The 21914-nt window shown below is 32.7% G+C and overlaps 2 protein-coding genes across 4 annotated transcripts; both read left to right on the top strand.

Annotated features, from left to right (window-relative positions):
- The first annotated feature begins 7267 nt into the window (after positions 1-7267).
- On the top strand, positions 7268-12992 carry LOC111009166 (basic helix-loop-helix (bHLH) DNA-binding superfamily protein). Its single transcript, XM_022282131.2, has 6 exons — positions 7268-7810; positions 10184-10491; positions 10898-11029; positions 11254-11319; positions 12046-12114; positions 12606-12992. Exons 1-6 carry the CDS (start codon positions 7372-7374, stop codon positions 12657-12659), a joined length of 1068 nt encoding a protein of 355 aa, XP_022137823.1. The 5' UTR covers positions 7268-7371; the 3' UTR covers positions 12660-12992.
- A 2638-nt stretch (positions 12993-15630) lies between these two features.
- Positions 15631-21574, top strand: LOC111009168 (putative splicing factor 3A subunit 1). Of its 3 annotated transcripts, XM_088124114.1 has the most exons (4): positions 15631-15906; positions 16119-16237; positions 18744-21012; positions 21097-21574. In XM_088124114.1, the coding sequence occupies exons 3-4, from the start codon at positions 18847-18849 to the stop codon at positions 21364-21366; spliced, it is 2436 nt and encodes an 811-aa protein (XP_087980240.1). In that variant the 5' UTR covers positions 15631-15906; positions 16119-16237; positions 18744-18846; the 3' UTR covers positions 21367-21574. The 3 variants fall into 3 exon arrangements, with proteins under 3 accessions (XP_087980240.1, XP_087980238.1, XP_087980241.1); XM_088124112.1 differs by lacking the exon at positions 16119-16237 and having other exon boundaries at positions 15632-15906; XM_088124115.1 differs by lacking the exons at positions 15631-15906; positions 16119-16237 and having other exon boundaries at positions 18945-19117; positions 19201-21012.
- Positions 21575-21914: the final 340 nt, after the last annotated feature.

A 21914-nucleotide genomic window follows, 5' to 3' on the forward strand; every position in this document is an offset into this window, starting at 1 on the left:
TTCTGTTTTTTTCCCTCTTTTTAATTAAAAAAATTAAATATAATTATGTTTGTTAACCGTTTCTTCTTCTTTATTTTTTTTATTTAAAAAATAGGAAAAAAAAAATTGATAACCATTCTTGTTTCTTGTTCTAGAAAATCTTAAATTAAAAAATATTATATGAAAATTAATGTTTCAAATAAATATTAAAAAATTTTGTGTTACGCTTATTTTTTATATTTATTATGTATTTTATAAGTCAGAAATGATAAGATAATATTTTTATCTATAATTTGAGAACGGAAAAAGAAAACTAGAAACACGATCCATCCATAATTACAACAAAATTTTGAAAATGTTTCTTAAGAATGAAAAACGAGAAAATGGAACAGTTATCAAACATTTATATATTTCTAAAAAATTAGAAATGAGAAATAAAAAAACAAAAAACGATAACTTTACCAAATAGGTGTTAAGATCAATAGTATTACCAACACAATTGTATGATATTGTCCATTTTGAGCATAACGTCTTATTGCTTTGTTTTTTGTTTCAAACAAAAGACGTCATACTAATTGAGATAATTGTCATCATCTATATATCATCGATCACTCCCTTTGTGGGATATATTTGGTGTTGACAACCACTATCACACACCCTTGATTTCCTCCCCTCATAAAGCTACATTCTTCTTCCTATCAGTTTTCTACCCAACTTTGATAGGCTTTCTATCAATCTATCAACTTGATAGGAGATGTCTTACTCTCGTCACCTCGAAAACTTTTTATGCGATCTGGAGATTTTGTCCACTTTGATCCTAACCCTTGTTGGGGGTTAAAAAATAGTCTTACCACGTGGAGGATAGAGGAAGGTCGAAAGACCACCATCTGAAGGTTCGACCTTCATACTTAGTCGCAACATTGGACTAGAAAGCCTCCATATTACTTAAGGTCTCACCTACCTCCGATCTTAAGCACCCGATAACTCGACCTTCGCGACAACATAAGTTACTGCTCGTTGAATACCTTGTCGGATCCTCAACCTATAAATAGAAGGTTTTTTTTCTAGATTAGGTATCACATTCTAGTTTGGTCTTAATATTTAGATCTAACTTAAACTAACTTGAGCGTCAGATCGTTTGCCTCTCTTATATAGGTCATTCTTAGTCAAGTGACATTGAAGTTCGATCCAGTCTCCTACCATTGACCAATTCTGACCTTTGACAGATTTCATTGTACAAACAACCCTCATGATTTTGCTTTTGGTTTGATCACCTTAAATATCTTATACCAATAGAAACAATTGTTCTTATCTAATATATTATAACCAATGGGGGATGACTTTGTTTGCACTCCTTGTAACCCTAATAACAGGCTGATACTTTCTTCATAAATTTCTTTCAACCTTCTAGAGTTTAGTTTTTATATATAATAATACTCAATTATATATATAGTATATGCTACATATAAATATATTTAGATGAATATATTGTAATTTTAATATTTGTATATATTATTAATTATCTCACAATGTGTCGTTATCAATTAGTATATGATGCGTTAAATAGTCAACATGAATATAGTTCAGTACTTAAATCATCTTACTCATTCTATAGAGGTCGAAAGTTCAATCCTTCAACCCCACATTTATTGTACTAAAAAAATTATGTGTTAAATATAAGAACGAAATATTATAAAAATGATTCCGAACGAATATAATAATTTTTTCAACAGTAAGACACATCTTCTTGAGATTGGATATTAATCTCGCATCCCATATTTATTGTACCAAAAAAACCCTTTTTAAATCAAAAAAATGCAAATAATAACTTCAGTTTGGTTTTTGTTTTTTATTTATGGTAAATCATTTTTAGTTCTCACATCCTATAACTTTAGTTTCAATCTTATCTTCTCTAATTAAATTTAATATGTCATGATTGTCGAGTGGAACTATATGAATAAGACATCAAATATCGAAACTTCAATTCTCATATCCCTCAATTATTGAGTTTATAAAAAATCTTACATTGCCATCACAAACTTAAGAAATGACAAAAAAAAAAAAATCAATGGATTATTTGTTGTTGTATAGTCTAAAAAATGGAATAATTTTTTTTAGTTCAACCATACGTCGTGGAGATTGAAGATTTGAAATTCTAATTTTTGATCGAATATATATGTTTTAATCAATCGAACTAAATTCAAATCGACAAAAATGTAAGGATCTAAATTCATGTTTCCAACCAGGCATTAGTTAGACTTCCATATTATTAAAGTTAATTTTGTGTCATAATTAAAGTTCATCTACCACATTCACAAATTACTTCTCGAATTGGATTTTTTTATATTATTCATGTTAAATCAGAACACAAGTATTTATTAAACTAATCCAATAAAATTTAAAGAGTAGGTCGAAATTATAGAAAATAAAAAAGTAGTTTATCGTTATTATTATTTTACGTGTTCATTTGAAAAGTTTAAAAGCGATTATTCAATTTAAAATTGTAAGGATAAGACCCCAAATTTATTATTTTATGTGTTTTTGTATCTTTTATCTTTATTCCTATAGCGACAGGATAATTGACTATTGACAAAGTATTTCTTCACGTTTTTAATTTGGTTTCTTAATTGTTTTAAAAAAAAACAAATTTCACCAAAAAAAATATTTTACCTTTAAAAAAAAAACTACATAAACCACTAGAAATTTTAAATAAAAAAAAGTGAAATTTTTTTTTAGGCTGCCTTCTAGATTCCAGATTTTTTTTATTTGGAAAAAAAAAATTAGAAAAAGAATCATAGAAAATTTTCCTTTTTCGTCCATTTCTTAGCGATTTTATTTTATATTTGCAATTTAAAACCCAATCAAAATAATATAATAATACTGGGAATAACTTTAACATTTTAAAGAAAAATTATAATTTTTATAAAATTCCACTAAATTTGATGTTGTTCAAAAGGCACTAATCACATATTTGTATAGGCCTACAATATACATATACTTTTTTAAACTTATTTAAAATAGACAAAATGTATATTTATTAATTTAAATATTTTTTAATTAAATTTTTATTACTGTGATGTCTTTAAAAATACTCATTGACATTGATATCGACATAGACATTTTATCAATATTTAAAAAATAAAAAATAAAAATTGAGACATCGACATTTAAAACTTTACATCAAATTGACCTTTGTTTTTTTATCAAAAATTCTATTGATGATATAATAAAACAAAACATGACTATATAATTCAAGTCATATATTACTTGGAGGGAATATGAAATTAAATAATACTTAAATAATACTTAAATAATAATTAGTAAATTTATTAGACAAATCTTGGGAAATAAATACATTTCCAAGAATCTCCACAAAGATTCCCCATGTATGTACAAATACTATAAAAAATAAATAAATAAATAGATTGAATAATTGAATAATAAGTAGAAGGGTGTTTTGGGAAAAGAAATTACATAGAATTCCTAAAATTGTACGGACACTGTCCCTCTCTCTCTCTAGATGTAGAGAGAGAAAAAGAGTAATTAATTATAAACTGACAAACAAGTTGGCTGCTTAATTTGCTCTAATCCGACTGAGCGCACGCCATGTAAGACAACGCTTGTATTATTCTAATCCTCTCCCCCCACCGTGAAAATCCAAGAAAAAATTTTTTTAATATTATTTCGTCCTGTACTTTTAAAATCAAACGTCATTTTAAGATGATTTTTTGTAAGATTTGAGATCTGCGGTAAGCTAATCGATAGAGTTGTCTGGAGCAAGCTATGCAAAAGGACCTGCACGTAATAAACGATACTCATATTAGTCTGTACTTTCAAAATCAAACGTCGTTTTAAGATGATTTTTTTGTAAGATTTGAGATCTACGATGAGATAATCGATAGAGCTGTCTGGAGCAAGCTATGCAAAAAAATTTGCACGCAATAAACGATATTATTCATATTAGTCTGTACTTTCAAAATCAAACGTCGTTTTAAGATTATTTTTGTAAGATTTGAGATCTACGGTGAGCTAATCGATAGAATTGTCTGGAGCAAGCTATGCAAAGAGACATGCACGCAATAAACGATACTCATATTAGTTTGTACTTTCAAAATCAAACATCGTTTTAAGATGATTTTTGTAAGATTCGAGATCTGCGGTGAGCTAATCGATAGAGTTGTATGGAGCGATCTATGCAAAGAGACATGCACACAATGAACGATACTCATATGAGTCTAAAGCACAAACTTAATAGGACAATTCCAGATAGAATCATTTACCTATGAGTGTGAATGATGACGGATTTATAGAGGTGAGGGGAAGACCGTTTTGTTACGACCATTAGAGAGTTCGTTACTAGAGGTTGTTCTACTATGTAGGCTATATTTCATCCTCCAATATTGTACTTTCAACTTTTGTCTATTTTAATTCTGATATTCTTAAAATGTTTGAGCTAGTTTTAAGAAGTGATTGTTTTGATCCCTACCTCTTTTATCTGAATACTTTCCATTTTGTATATCTAATAAATTTATAGCTTTTAAAAAGTGTTGAGTAGATGATCTTGAGCTTATTTAACCTGTAAAATCGAAAGCTAAAAAATAACCTATTAGATTAGTCTAAGTCAAAAAAAGAAAAAACAAAAAACAAAAGAGAGAGAAAAAACAAAAACAAAGTAAAAATTCAATTGTAAACCTATCTCACAGCTTTCAACTTTAAAAAGTGTCTTTCTACTAATAAGTTTTTAAATGTTTTAAAAAATGTTGCATAGATTATAAACTTATTAAACACTTTTAATTCATTGATACAAGATTAAAAGTTTTGAGAATTATTTGATACTTTTAAAAAATTCAACGATCTATTAGACGCAAGATTTTAAATGTCGACATCGATAAAGATGTTGAGATCTCAATTTCATGAAAATATCGATAAAATATCGATGTCAATAGATATTTCTGAAAATGTTATAAAAATAAAATAATTTGTAAAAAAATATATAAATTAACAAATAAACATTTCACTATGAAATTTTTTATATTTTATCAATCTTTTTGTAATATTATAAAAATGTTGATTTAACCCCGTGTTGATATCAAACCCATGAATACATCAAAATATCGACATATGGACAGATATTTAATATTATGATTAGACACACGTTAATATATATGTATACATAAAGAAGAAAAAAACAATCTACATTATTCTAATTACTTTTATAAAAAAAATTTGCAGTTATATTTTATCTTTTAGATTTTTAGAGTTGTAGAAAAAATTGCAAACTTTTCCTACGAACTTGACCAGCAGGCAAGCCCATTTTTAACATAATTCAAGTTCTATCGAAGTTTACATTAAGGTAAGTATTGTAATTTTCACCTTGTCTTAAACTTCTATGAAGAATCTTAAAACATAATCTTAATTAGTAGGTTTCAAATGCTTCAACATCTTGCGTATTAATTTTTTCGCACTTACCTTTGTACATTTATTTGTTGGGGTTTGATTTTTATTGAAATTATTGAGTTTTGAGAATGGTAGAAATTATAATAATGATCCAAATTTAAACTTCATTTATTTGTTTGAAGTTCAGCGTTTAAACTCAAATTAATTAATTTTACAAAGTTTCTATTTTATTTTAATTGTTAAACAAATAAATTAGAATTATCATGCAAGTAAACAAATACGTGATATGAAATTTGACAAAATTATCACATTATTTTAAATTGGCCTCATTAATAAAGTCAACATTGTAATATTATACATCCACTTAAATTTATCGTAATTAGAAAAATAGTAAACGAGGGAGGGCACCAAAAACTTAAAATTTGTGGACCAAAATTAACCACATAAAAATATATGTTTTTCATTAAAAAAAAACAGATTAAAAAATAAAAACCATTAAAATACTTTCATAATTATTAAATCTTTTTGCGTACAAGTGGGGATTAAAAAATAGGAAAGGGAAAACGAATCAAAGTGCGTCCTCTTTTTATCCACCTTTTTTTTTTCTTTTAAACTATTTTCACTTTTTACTAAAATCATTAATTATATTTTTAATTACTAGATTTCTAACTTTTAACTTAGCTTGTACTTTGGTTTAGGCATGGCACATGGAGTACTCGTTCGAGAACACGTGTTTGGGTCTCAACTCGATTATATGAGAGATAAAGTGGAATTGAGATAACCATCTACTACTAACCCGAGACAATTTAACTAGGACCCTACTTAGGAACGAGACATATGCCCAGAAAAAAATCTACTAACATCGACTTATGGAAGATGGATGACATCAACAAGAAATACGCAAACATCAAATACGGACATCAAAGTGGCAACATTGTTTTTCCCAAAGCTCCCCTGTAAAAGATAAGTCTCAACCTATCTAAAAGTTATGCAATGTCTAAATAACCTAACTAAGCTTGACTCGACATAAGCTAAATCTAACATTTACCAACCAAAAAAAGTATTAAGTAACAAATATTAGAATATATGAAACTAATATTAAAATTTTTAAATAGTAGAGACTAAAATTGAAAAGATGACCTAAATATTAGGAACCAAAACATATAATTAACCTAATACATTAGGTTAAATTATAAGTTCAATATCTCAACTTTCAATGTCATATCTTATAACTCGTTAAACTTTAAGGATACTTAATAGATCGCTCAAACTCAATTTTGTATTTTATATATCGTTAACCTAGCTATTAGATCTGACAAAAAATTCAAAAACTTACTAAACACAAAATTAAAAGTCCAATATCAAATATTGATGATAATATCAGCAAAAGAAAGAACGTTCTCATGTACTTCTAGACATGCTGAGCTCCACATATTCTTGTACCGTCAAAAGGTGATCAATTCCATAAAAGATGAGATCAGTAAATGAAAATTAATTGAAATTGTCATGTTTCATTTTATGGTTAGGGACAAATTGGAAGCTAAGCAGTAAAAATTTTCAAGGGTAAAACACATATGTCTCTTATGATATCCACATTATGTGGAAGCATCTACGTAATTTCATAGAATCATTCGATCGGAATGGTACACGAAAATGTACATACATAAAAGAGCTAAAATGTAGAAGATGGTAACAAGAACGACGACTTGTAATTGAATATAATATATACAATTTTACAAAGAGACACGAGGGGGGCAAATGTGATTTTGGAGTTGGAGAATGGTAATATGAAGGTGGAGTAAGGTTATCAAAGCCCTTAGGCTTTGCCTCAACAAGCAAAAGTATCTATTTTAATTTATAATTTTTATTATAAAATTATAAATTATAAAGTCCTTTAATTTGTTATTGGTGTTTCTCTATTTCCTCCCTTCTCTCTCTCTCTTCGAAGTTCGTCCGCTCCTCTGACAAAAAACCGCTCCACTCCAATTCCGGCATATGTACCAATCAACCTCTTCCTCTTCATCTTCTCAGAAATCCATGGGCCCCGCCGGAGGAGGCGGCGGTGGAGGCCTTACTCGCTACGGCTCCGCCCCTGGCTCTCTCCTGACCTCGGCCGTGGACTCTGTAATCGGCGGAGGGCGCCATCCGGACTCCACCGCGTCCCTCCGTACGCCGCCGCCGTCGTTCGGCGGCCATTACTTCTCCTCCGCCGACTCCTCCACATCCAACGATCTCAAATCCTCCTCCTCCGGGGCCGCCGCCGCCGCTGCCCTGAATCGCTCCTACGGAATCCACGATTTAGCCCTAGGCGATTTCTCGATACCGAGAAATTTCAATAGCAATGGCGGCCAATCGTCTTCCTCCTCGCCGTTGGTTCGCCAGAGAAGCTCGCCGGCGGGATTTCTAGGCCACTTCGCCGTCGCCGATGGAAACGGTACTCTCTCTCTCTCTCTACTTTTGCACTCTCCGGCGCGTGGCTCTGCGCCCACATTTTCCCCAAAAACAGATGGCCGTTGACTAATGACTTGATTGGCTAATTTACGAAAATACACCCCTGAGTTTCGAAATTACCAAATTAGCCCTATTTAATTTTATATAGTTGTATAGAATAATTATTGTTTAGTTTGAATCTCGTCTGGATCACCGAACTTTTATAAAGAGTTGTCTTTTTTTTTTTTATTCTCAAACTTAATAAAAGAAATATCTATTTTATTTTCTAAAATTTAAAAAATATCATTCTAGGGATCGATATTAGGTGATAAAATAACTTGATTGATCAGAATCATAAATTCCTATAATTCGACGATTAAATTAGTCATTGTTTAAAGATCTAAAGATTAAAATTACTATTAATTAAGAATTTATGAGCTAAAATAGATATTTTAAAAGTTGAAAAAAAGGAGGGATTGAGATTTAGTTTTTAAAAATTCTATTTTTTTTTTTTGTGACCAATTAAAGTTAAATTTCATCTAATCAATATTCTTCGTTTTTGTTTTTTTTTAAATAAAAAGTTTATTATTTACTCAAAATCCAGGTCATAAGTCACGTGCAAGATGCTGTAAGCATTGCAATTGCATGATGATGTCGATTTAGTTAGTTATTTATTTATTTGGATCGGAAAGCCGACATGTCGTTTGGGTGGCCAAATCAAAATGTAGTATTAAAAAGTAGACATTGTTTTCGAGCATCTTTGATAATGGTGGAATGGAATCCACTACTATTGTTAATAGGGAAGTTATCCACTGCGGATGATTATACGAATAATTGAGAAATAACTTTTCAGAACTATGGTACTATGAACTCTTCCATAAATTAAAAAAGAAAAAAAAGAATATATTTGTATAGATCCAATCGAATAATCTAGTCACAGTTGTAAGTAGTTACTGGTTTCAATTTTGATTCATTTTGGTCGCAGTACTTTTAAATGGTTGAGTTTTAATCAACTACTTTCAATTTTGATTCGTTTTAGTTAATGTATTTTTAAAACGTTGTTTTAGCCCTATACTTTTAAAAAGTTATAATTTTAGTCTCTGTTTGCAAAATTTTAACCCAAGTTTCTGTACACAAGCGAAACATTTAATATAAAGTTATGACTATTGTGTTGAAATTATGATCAAAGATGAGATAAAAATAAAATGAAATGACTAAAGCTAACTTTTTAAAAGTTCAGGGGCTAAAACGAATGCTTCAAAATTACATGGAGTAAGATAGACAAAAGTTGAAGGTAAAAGGGCTATAATGGGCATTTTAAAAATACAGAAACTAAAATAAACAAAAGCGGGAAATATAGGAACCAAAATAATACTTTTAACCTATAAAATTTAAAGCTTCCCTTCTATTTGATTTGGTTGGTCTAGGCTTTTTTTTAGTAAACATACGAGGGTATGAATTCGAACTCATGACTGGAGATAGGTGTCTAACTTAAATTGGTATTGGTCAGTCTAAATAATTTGCTATTTTATAGTATGGTCAATTCAACTTTTTATAGTCATTGATGTTATTTTTCTCTTATTTTACAACACGTGGCGATAGAGATTTTAACTCAAGATCTTTTGATAGGATATAAATATCTTAATCCATTTAATTAGGTTCAAGTTGACTACTTTTTCTTTTTTGAATTTGACCAAACATTAAATTGAATTACAAATTAATTTTTTTTAGGAGACCCTAATTTTGTTTCATAAGCGTCACATAGCTTAAATATTGAAAATTAATTAATTGTTTTTTTTATCGACCAGAAACAATTCTGGTGGTTATATATTATTATTATTATTATGCGTGTTGAAATTGAAATATTTTTAACAAAAATAATTACTGTTATTCTTGTATTGGAATTATTATGGTCCACATTTGACCTACTAGAATAGCTCAATTTTGCTTGCGCCAAAGGATTAGGTTCCGTAGGCCCTTGTATAAATAAAATGAATTTACTCAAGGACAAAACTTCCTTAAGGAAGGTTCAGAAGGAGCTTGAAGCTTTTCGTGAATTAATGCGTGATCCAATAGTATATAAATAAGTAGATTTTTTAATTTTGTATAATTCCAATTTGATCAACTTATCTATATGTTGGACCGAATTCAGTTCAAAAGGAAAAATTTTTCCTTTACTAAGTAGTAATAATAATAATAACACTCAATAATGTTAATTTTATTATTCTTTTAATAGTTGGTTCAGAAAATGACTGTAAAATAAAAAGCTTTCATTTGTCGCTCCTTCCATCACACTCTCACTCATCACAGATGTATTTGTGGGTTGTTTGTTTTGGTTTGAGTGTAATGTTTGGAAATGAATGGTGTAAAAACACAGGATCAGGGTTTTCAGTGACAAGGGGAGGTGGGAACTATGGTTCACAAAATAATAACAATGGAGTTTGCAGGCTTAAGTCTCAGCTGAGCTTCAGTGGGCAGGATTCTCTGTCTCAGATATCAGAAATGAGTGAGAGTGTGGTGGAGGGAGTCAACTCGAGCAATGCCAATGCCAATATCGCCATCACCCATTCCTTCGGAATCGACTCTTGGGACAGCGCCAACTCCAACTCCATTGTTTTCACTGCCCCTCACCCCAAACGCCCCCACCATTCTGATTCCGACTTCTTCAATTGCCTCGAGTCTCAGGTACCCTTCTTTCTTCGCCTCTATATTCTCACAATGGTATGATATTGTCTTTTACTGTGACCCTAAAATACCTGGTATCAATGGAAGCATACGTTATCCTTGCTCTGGGAGAAGGTTACGAACTAGACTCTTCTAAGAGGTTTTAGAGTTTGGTAAAAGTTATTATATATTAATCCCACAACTTTACTTATGGTTTCACTTTGTCCCGTACCAATAAAAATGTTGTCTTACTCTAGCCAACGTGAGACTATGTTTGCATCATGAACTCTTACAAATCGAGACCCTTCTTTGTACTTTTACGATTGAGGCTCCAATCGGCATTGATTTTGAAGAGGTTCGAAGTTATTACAGAAGAATTTGAACCCATTTTAGTGTTTGATGGAAGTGATTATATTTTAATTTTCAGTTTAGCATGCCACAGACAAGCCTAGAAATGGCAACTGTGGAGAGGCTGCTCCAAATTCCAGAGGACTCTGTTCCTTGTAAGATCCGAGCCAAGCGTGGCTGTGCCACTCATCCTCGCAGCATTGCTGAAAGGGTTAGATCGTTTAGTTTTTAGTTTTCTGGTTTGAATTTTATTCCCGTCCTTAATTTCGATGAATTTCGAGTATTATGGTTATAATTACGTCTCTGATACATTGATTAGTATATCGATCTTACTCTCAAATTTGCTCAGTAGTTAAAGTTCGGAGGTTTAATCCTCTACCCGACATTTGTTGTAGTTAAAAAAAGTTAATTAATTATTTGTTAAACTACACACAGGAGAGAAGAACTAGAATCAGTGGAAAATTGAAGAAACTTCAAGAGCTTGTCCCCAACATGGATAAGGTACACTACATTTTCATTTCTCATTCTTATTTAATTTTTAATCGATTTTTATTTAGGAAAAAAGATAGCTTTTAAAATTACCGATAGATTTTATTTTATTTTATTTTATTCAACAAGTGGGGTGAGAGGATTTGAACTCATAAACTATTAATTAAAGATAGATGTCAATAACATGAGTATTGATAGTATTGTTTAAAAATTATTTATTTTTAAAATAATTTTTATTAAAATTTGCAAGTTTGGCTCTGATGTGTTCAATATACTCTTAAGCTTTCAATTTACATGAATTTATTAAATAAAAATTTGTAAAATTAGCAAACACTTTTTCAATTTTGTAAAAGTAGTAAAATTTAGAAGCTCAACCCACGGAGAAGAAAGTGAAAGTTCAATATATTGTTAATGAAAATAAGAATTTAAATTAGATAAAAACATTTCCAAATATCAAATAAGTAAAAAAAAAACTCTATTAAATACAAATTAAAAGTTTAGGAACTCGAAAAAAAAAATTAAATATTTTTAAGGCTGAGAGACTTGAGACACCATCCTTAAAATTCAGGATTAAACTCTTAATTTAACCAATAATTTTCTATTTTCTAGAATACAATTTTGTATAAATTGTGTCTTTGAAATAACAGTTTTTTTAAGTACTTTTTTTTTTTCCTTTTCTCATATTGATTTATTGTTTAAAAAATAAATAAAATTGTTATTTCTTAAAAAAAAATGCAGCAAACAAGCTATGCAGACATGCTGGATTTGGCAGTGCAGCACATCAAGGGCCTTCAAAATCAGATTCAGGTATTCTACACATTTTACCAAATAAATTATAAGATATTAAGGGCTTATTTATTTATTTATTATTTTTTTAATGCAATTTGGAAGTTGTTTCTCGTTTTTGGATTTACTGAATTAAATGGATTTGATATCTATTTGATAGACTTGTTTTTTTAAGATGAAACATTAAATTTCTAAATTTTATTAATTTGACATGTTACTAGATGAGAGATTTTATATTCAAATCCTTAAAATATCATTTCTTTCTCATTTCAAAATTAATATCTCAACTCATAGGTAAAAGAAAATATTACTTAAAAAATAATTAAAAGATTTAAATTTGTATTTCTTAGAGTTTTAAATTGTTTAATACGATTTAACATGGTATCAAAATGTAACGAGAGCATTTCTTTTGCACTGATCTATATATGGATCGAGCCTCGTAAATCAAAATTAATATCTTTCCACCATGGTGATTTTTTAACACTTAGTTTTTTTTTTCCCTCTCTTTCCAGAAGCTTAACAAAGAAGTTGAAAATTGTAGCTGTGGATGCAAAGGATCCTCATAACATATGGAATTTTGGGAGTTGGAGAATGATACACATCAGAATTTTGCCTTTAATTTCCTACTAAATTTGTTCTTTCAACTAACCCTCAAAAAAATTCAAAAAATTAAAATTAAAATTAAAAGGAAGAACAAAGAAATTAAAACCACAGGGCAAGTGTACATAAAAGAATTAGCTCTTCTCTAATTAATTCCCAAATTTCATTAGAATAATAAACTTATTCTTCTTCTTATTATTATTTTTTTCATGTAAAATAATTTTGAATATTTGTTTCTGGTTCCCCACTATCCTTGTTTCTTTGCTTTCTAATGTTAGAGAAACCCATATCTTTGACTCTCTTTTTTGTTAAATTTACATTCAATGTTGTCCATTTAGCTCATAGTTTTAGGTAATTTTTTGGGTTTATGAAAGTTGGGGTTTGAAAATTTTAATTTGTTAGATCTGTAATTAATGCAATAATTCGATAATCGCCTTATTGAGATAGATGTAAATTAAGAAAATTCAAAGTTATGTGTACAATTCTAATTAATGTCAAATAGATTTATAGATTATTAAATCAACTAGACTATGGTCTAAATAGTTTTTTCTTATTCTTTTGTTTATGTTTTATTCTTTTTTGGAAAAAAAATTCATTCGTATCCCCATAACTCAAGTTGTATAACTCTCACCCAAAGGAAAACAACCCTTAAACTTAAGCATTTCATCTTTTTTTACCAGTCTCCTTTAGAATCTATTTCAAATCTTCGATTCTTCGTTCATTTAGTTATTGAGACAATTAAAAAATGTTTTTAGATTTTTTTTTCTTTCCCTCTGTTTTCCATTAACACATTCTTTCGTTTTGTTTTCGTTCTCTTTTTTCATTCTTCTCTCTTCCTCTCTACTGCAAGTTTTTTTCCTCTCATTCTCCCTGAAATTTTCTCAAGGTTTCTCTTTTCTTTCTCCCTTTTTTTCCCTAATTACTATTTTACTCTTTCTTCTTTATCCACCACAAAAAGCAAACTATTCTACAATTCCTTTTTTACTCACCACAAAAAAAAAATTTAATTACTATAAAAAACCATAAATCTCTCGACCTTTTTTTTTTAAAAGAAAAAAACAAAGCAGCTTCTCCATGATTTCGGTGACCTTTAGCAATCGCCGACACGTGTGCAGTATGGGGTGGTAGATAGAGGGAGAGAGTTGAGCAAGAGAGATAGAGTTGAGAGAGAGAGAGTTTGAATTCCCGTATCTTACCTTGAGAAAAAAAAAATTTCATCTCATATGCCATTATTTTAAATTTTTTATTTGATAGTATCTAAAAAATAGGATTTTTACCGAGATTGTTTTTCAATATATCTAAAAATAGAGAGAGATTTTTTTCTTTTTTCAATAGTATAGTAGAGAGGGGGTGATTGAGAAAGACATTTAATTGATAATTAATTTATTTATTTCAAATGATTTAATTTCTTAAAATCTATTTATAATATGAATAAATTTCTTAAATTATTGAATTAATTTCGAATGAAGGTTCGATTCAATATCATTAAACAAATTTAAGGGGAATAATTTCAAATGTTTTGAAATAAAATATTGTTTATCTACAAAATAATAATAAGATGCAATATCAAATCGATCAAAACTAAATAAATAAACTTCGAAACAGTTTGGTCAAATTCAAATTTAAAATCATTAACAAATAATTTAGAGATTAAAGATTTTTTAATTAAAAAATTTAAAAATTGAAATGGGTAGAAACAAAATCTCAAAATCTTCTCCATCATAATTTGAGTCATTTGGTATTCAAATTTAAAATTTAATCCAAATTTTAAATCTCTCCTCAATCTCCTTAAATATCATTTCCTCAATCTCTTTAAATATCATTTAATCACTCATAGTTTTAATTATGATTGGATTTGAAATTTAAAATTTAATTCAATTTTTAAGAGAAAAAAATCTTGAGTGTACAATCTCAAGTATCTAATTACAAAAAATAAATATTGGGGAGAGAGAGAGTGAGTAGAGAGAGAACACGTGAGCGTGATAAATTTGAGAGAAAACGAAAACGAGAAGGGGAAAGTAAGAACAAGAGAGAAAAATGGGAGGAGAGAGGAGAAGAGATGGAAGAGATGGAAGAGGTGTAGTGAAAGTCATTTAGTATCGGACGTTCACGGATTGGGTTTGATCAGACAAGATTTTTAGACCAACTCGAAAATTCGAGATGAATGGACCAACTCGAAAATTCGGGTCGGTGCATTCATCGACCGATGAAACCGAAATGCATCGTCAACCCAACCCAACCCTGTATTTTCGGGTTAGGTCGGATCGGGTCATCGGGTTTCAGTTCTATCTTTATTTTTTTCTCTTTTCTTTTATTCTGAGAAATGAGATCCGGGTTGGGTTAGGAAGAATGGTGACGACGGCGAACGAGGAGGTGAAACGGCAACAACAAATCTAGCAGTGGACGACAGCAAACGACGAAGAACAGATCTGGTGTGGACAGCAGCGATTGGTGACCAGATCCGGCACGGATAGCAGCGGACAACGACGAATAACGACCGATCTGGTGCGAATAGCGGCGAACAGTGACAAAAAATAGTAGATGCATCAGATTTGGCAGCGGAAGAACGGTGACAACAAATAGGGTTTGCTTCGTGGGAGAGTTGAGGATGGGAAATCAAAAGAGGGAGATGATGAGAGAAGGGAGAGGGGGATGAGAAAAAGGAGAGGGAGAAAGAGAAGAGAGGGAGAAAGGAGAGGCAGGGGGAGGAAAACAAAAGCGGCGGTTGGGGTTTACTTTGTTTATAATATATATATAATATTTTTACTTTAATGTTCGGTTCGGTTCGATTCGGGTTGAACCGACTAAAATTTTACTTAACCCGTAAATCGAACCGAAATTTCGGTTCTAAAAAAAAATCAACCGAACCTTGGGTTGTTCAGCTTATCATGTTCTTTGAACACCCCTATCTAAGAAAAATGGTTATTCGACCCAACAAAATGAAAATAAGAGTGAGAAATCTAAAATATTAATGGAAGGACGATGTCATTTGATATCGGGCGACGATGTCAGCCAAAAAATTAGAAGATGAATTTTGAAAAAGTGGGTAAAAATGAATACATTTGGAAAAATGGCTATTCAGCCCAATTTCTCCCTCTCTTCCTCTTCTCTCTCTGGTTTGGATGTTTGATTTTCATTTCAGTTTGTTAGGTCAAGCATTTATTTGCACTCTCCCGAGTGATTCCGTGTGCCATCTCTGAGTTCATCAATCGGGTAAACCTTTTTTCCTGCTTTTTCTTTTTCATTCAGATCCATTTCTGTGCTTTATGCTTGTGGGTGATTAGTTTTTGGTGGGAAATGGGAACTGGGAAGTATTTACTATCATCGAGGGTTCGATTGTTTGTGATGTTACTTCTTTTTTCCTTTTCTAATTTGAGCTGCTACCGTCTTTTTGAGGATGGGTATTCTGTTTGGTGGTGTTTTAGGATCTCTTTGCGGCTGTTCTGTCAAATTAGGTTCAATTTTGGGTGGAAATTCGTGTGTTGGGACTCGAGAGAGAGTAATTTGGAAGGGTGGTCTGGTGGTTCTTCCTGGAAAGCAAGAAGTGAGAATCAATCCAAATGTGTTGGTCCATTTTCCTGAAAACTATCTCATTTTAATCTCTTCTAGTTGCTGCGCATTTCAGTCCTTTTCTATGTAGGATCTGAAAGTTTTTTTAGTTCCGCTCTGTTTTGCCAATTTATCCAAAGCTTAACGCTTTCTATACGGGAGGCAGTTTTTGTATGCAGTTTAGTAGATTTATCAATTGTTTTATGTAGCAGCTGAGCTTTTGATCTATTATGATCACTATAACCTTCTTTTGATAAGTGAGAACTTCCATTGATTACAAACTAAGGGATGAAATGAAAATAGAAAAGGAACGAAAAACCCCACATTAATGAAGCCAAACTAATAACTATGCTTTTACTCTCTCAATGACCTTATTACAAGTTGGGAAGCTCTCTTGTTTGTTTGTTGTTTTTTTATTTCTTTCATTTTCCCCTTCTCTTGTGTGTTTGTGAAAACTGAAGAGGTGGGTAGGATTTTGATATTTGCTATAGGCTAAAAGTAAAACTACACTAGTTTTCTCACACTGGTGGGTGAAAGTACTAGACACTAAGAAACAATTCAATTTAATAGATTAGTTTGGTATTCCAACAAAATTTAGGAGCTTATGGAGAAAATTGTAACACTATCCAACCAAACACAGACAAGTTCAATGAGAGAAAATTCTAGTAACCAACCGCCCTTGATATTCCTACCAAGGAAAATAGTAACCACCCTTGAGATCATTAACAACGTCATATGGAATAGGAATATTAGTCTCCAATGTTGCACCTTTCACCATAAACCCTGGCTTGCCTTTTGGTTGCTTCTTAGTACTAAGATGACTTCATCTCTTGCCTTAGCCTCAGCCTTTAGTTGTCACGTTTCTCGTTCTACTTCCTCAAAAGAAGCCGTTTGATGCATCTTGAAGTCTTCATATCAAGAGTTTGCCTTAGCCTCGACCTATTTTTTTGTTCGTATATCAAAAGTTTGGGAAATATACATTCCTTGCTTTATATTAGCATGGTTTTTGGCTGGCCGTGCTTCCTTTAGCCTGGGTTTGCCTCCGTGACTCTAATTTTATGATCAATCTCTATCCCTTATCAACTTAAATAAAACCATTGTCATTGTTGAATGCGTAACGGCAATAGTTCATATTGACCATAATTGACTTTGTTACTCCAATTTATCTATAGTTCAAAGACATGATCAGGTTGGATTTAACTCGGTCATTTGTAGAGATGTCATGGTTCCTCTCTTGAGATGAGAGAATAGAAGGCAAAACTTATTTTTTATTTTCACGTTTAAGGTTCTTAATCTGGTCATTTCCACCATCTCCTAGATTTCTGTAATCTCTCAATTGATCTCGTGTTCATTGTTTTTCCCTCAATGTTCAGTCAATTGTAAGGAGGTTGTGCTGTCTTGGGTGTGGATGTCTTGTGTTGTTTAGGGGACATTTGGTTGTTTTACATTGTTAGATGATCGAGGGTTTTTCTTATTAGAAAAAAGATAAACGAGGGTTTTGCACACAGGATAGATTATACATTTATGATTGTTATGCTTATTTTATTTTTTCATGGCTACATGAATAATTTAATGAGTGACTCTGAAATATTTTGTATGTGCTTTCCCAACATGAAAGATAAATTCAATATAATAGTGTATTTGATTTCTTGATATGAGGATGCTATTCTTATTAGGAAGGATTATTAGATGCTTGGATATACTTAAAAACATATGTAATGTTAAACTTAGAAGTTATATGTAAATGTCCTATAGAACCTCAAATTTTGTGGTATCATGTGATTGTGACTTGTGAGCAAATGTTGGATTCATTCCAATGGTCGGGTTTCTGGTCAGCGGCTTTGGGCCCCTTTAGAAACCCTTCGAGATGATTTCTCAATGTCCACTTAGTTTCTTGCATGTTGTTACATTCTTTTTTGTGGAGGTTGGATGTAGAGTTTGTTTTTGGTAGGATTAGTAGCTTTAGTATAGAGTTTCGATAGTTTCTCTATCACCCCTGTGTTGGTTAAGAAGGAATTTTAAAGAGGACAAGTGATATGCTGAAATACGCGAACAAATAGCTTGGATGAGAGTTAGCCTCCCTCCGAGGAAGTCAGCCTTCCCCTGGGGTTGTCTGCTTCCTGCTGGTATCTTTTTGGACTGGGTTTGTTAGTATGCCATCGTCTACAAATATATGTACATGCATACATTTTTGTATTTTCACACAATTACACACACAAACACGCATGGATACTTAACTTCTATTATGCACGCCTTCATTTGGCTCCATGTTTTTCTATACTAACTTCTATTATGCACACCTTCATTTGGCTCCATGTTTTTCCATACCCTATGTACCTGTATTACATTGTATTACATTTATCTTTTGGCTTTGGACACCTCTCCAGATGATACATTGATTTTTCCTAGCTTTAATGTCAGTTTTGGTAAAGATGTCGGTTAAATATCAGTCATGCTTTTGTGAACTATAATGGCATTGCTCTGAATCTTTAATTTTGCAGATAACAATAGCTTGCAGAAAGTGCAGATCTTGCTAGTATGAGGCGGTGTTACGATTGAAATATTTTCTGTTTGTCTTCAAGTCTTATTTTAGTGTGGAGAGAAATGCTTGGCTCATTTGGACCAATCTTGACGCTTCCAGCTCCTTCTGAGGATTCAAAACTTACTGTTCAGGATGAGAAGGATGAAATTATTAATAACAATGATGGGGATAAAGACAAAACCAACTCCGCACCTGCATCAGTTGCAACTCATACTAAAACTATTGGTATCATACATCCTCCTCCAGACATCAGAAGCATTGTCGATAAAACTGCGCAATTTGTTGCAAAGAATGGACCAGATTTTGAAAAGAGGATCATTGCAAATAATGCCGGTAATGTCAAGTTTAATTTCTTGAATTCCTCAGACCCCTACCATGCTTACTATCATCATAGATTGTCTGAATTTCGTGCCCAGAATCAGTCATCTGCACAGCAGCCTTTGCAGGCGGCAGATTCTGCTGCTCCTGCATTAGCCCCATCTGGTCCAGCTGCTGACAGCAATGAAACATTGGCTGCGAAGCCTGACGTTTCTGCCTTGTTCAAGCCTGTACGCAAAGTTCTTGAGCCTCCAGAGGCTGAGCAGTATACTGTTCGTCTTCCTGAAGGGATTACAGGGGAAGAATTGGATATTATCAAGCTCACAGCCCAATTTGTTGCCAGAAATGGGAAATCATTCTTGACAGGATTGACAAGTAGAGAGATTAACAATCCTCAGTTTCATTTTCTGAAACCTACTCATAGTATGTTCATGTTTTTTACCTCACTTGCTGATGCGTATTCCAAAGTGCTGATGCCTCCAAAGGGGTTGACTCTGAAACTGAAGAAGAGTGTTACTGACATGACAACAGTACTTGAGAGGTGTGTGCATAGACTTGAGTGGGAACGTTCGCAAGAGCAGGCAAGGCAAAAAGCTGAAGATGAGATTGAGCAAGAAAGGATACAGATGGCTATGATTGATTGGCATGATTTTGTTGTGGTCGAGGGAATAGACTTTGCAGACGACGAGGATGAAGATTTACCCCCACCAATGACTCTTGAGGAAGTCATTAGAAGAAGCAAGATTTCAGTCGCTGAGGAAGAGATCGTTGAGCCCGGGAAGGAGATGGAAATGGAGATGGACGAAGAAGAGATGCAACTTGTTGAAGAGGGTATGCGGACTGCTAGGTTAGGAGAAAATGACAATGACAAGAATGATATGAAGGTAGATGAGGAGCCAGAGCCACCAATGAGAATTGTAAAGAACTGGAAGAGACCTGAAGAGAGGGTCCCTGCAGAAAGGGATCATACAAAATTTGTTGTCTCTCCAATCACAGGTGAGCTAATTCCCATCAATGAAATGTCTGAACACATGAGGATTTCACTTATCGATCCGAAGTACAAAGAGCAAAAGGAAAGAATGTTTGCCAAGATTCGGGAGACTACACTTGCTCAGGATGATGAGATCTCACGAAACATCGTTGGACTGGCGCGAACTCGTCCTGATATATTTGGTACCACCGAGGAGGAAGTATCAAACGCAGTGAAGGCAGAAATTGAAAAGAAGAAAGAAGATCAACCAAAACAGGTCATATGGGATGGCCATACTGGAAGCATTGGGCGTACAGCAAATCAAGCAATGTCACAGAATCTCGTTGGAGAGGATCAGAATGACGGTACTAACAATGACATAAGGAACCTTCCTGGCCCTGCAGCTCTGCCACCCAAACCCGGAGTGCCATCAGTTCGTCCTCTTCCGCCCCCACCTGGACTAGCCTTGAATCTTCCTTCCCTACCTCCGAATGCACACTATTCTACCCAAATTAGTGGTGGGCTTCCTGTACCCCAACCACAGCCACCCGTCATCTCTATGATTCCATCTGTTCAGCCACCACCTCCTGCAATGCCTGGACAACAACCTTATTTCATGAATCGGCCGCCTTCTATGCCTCCACCAATGTCTATGAATGCACCAAATATGGGTGTACCACCACCACCTGGATCTCAGTTTACTCCGATGCCTGTTCCACGGCCTTTTGTTCCTCTTCCCGCCCCTCCTCCTATGAATACCATGATGCTGCCTCCACCTATGCCACAAGGAATCCCTCCACCACCTATGCCCCAAGGATCGCTGCCTCCATTACCACCTGAAGAAGCTCCTCCGCCGCTTCCAGACGAGCCAGAGCCTAAGCGACAGAAGCTTGATGATTCTTTGCTTATGCCTGAAGAGCAGTTTTTGGCTCAACATCCAGTATGCACATTTCTTTTTCGTCTTCATTTCTATCTGTTAGCATCTTTTGACTATTTTACTGAGAGGTATTGTTTTTGGTGTCAGGGACCTATCCGCATCACTGTATCCGTCCCAAATCTGGACGATGGAAACCTCAAAGGCCAAGTTCTGGGGATCACAGTCCAGTCCTTAACTGAAACTGTTGGAAGTTTAAAGGAGAAAATAGCCGGTGAGATCCAGCTTCCAGCAAACAAACAGAAATTGAGTGGAAAACCTGGGTTTCTCAAGGACAACATGTCGCTTGCATATTACAATGTTGGAGCAGGGGAACCACTTTCCCTCTCTTTAAGGGAACGTGGTGGTAGAAAGAGATGAACAGATCCCTGTAGCAGCTTAGTACTTAGTAGAGCTTTAAATTTTGGAGCTTTCTTGGTAATGTAATATTCAGAGTTCAATGTATCCTTATCAGAAAACTTATGTCAGAATTTTGAGGATTGATTAAGCTTGATCTAAGGAGGCAGAATTATCATCTGTATTCATTGTTTTAAAGTTAATGTATTCATGTCCAAATTTAACAGCATCATTCATCTATGAGTCTTTGTTTCACTTAGTAATATGTGAATTTGTCACTTGTTCATTAGCCTTCTGCGTTGGGTTTTCTTGATGATGTAGAACAAAGTTTGTGAAATTCATGGCAAAAAATAATCTCTTGCTGTCATCCAATACAACACTCATGGAATCGGTGAATTACAAGTTTAGTCTTGTCTTAGAATTTTAAGGAAGTGTATATTAGGTTTTTGAACTTTAAAAAGTATTTAATCGGTTTCTAAATTTTTAATTTTTAGAAATCGATTAGACATAAGATTTAATTTTGTGTCTAATTATTTAAAAAAAAAAAGAGAGAAAAAAATTGTGTCTTGATA

The sequence above is a fragment of the Momordica charantia genome, assembly GCF_013281855.1.
Source record: "Momordica charantia cultivar OHB3-1 chromosome 5 unlocalized genomic scaffold, Mcharantia_2.0 BLBB01000005.1, whole genome shotgun sequence".
Classification (NCBI taxonomy): Eukaryota; Viridiplantae; Streptophyta; class Magnoliopsida; order Cucurbitales; family Cucurbitaceae; genus Momordica; species Momordica charantia.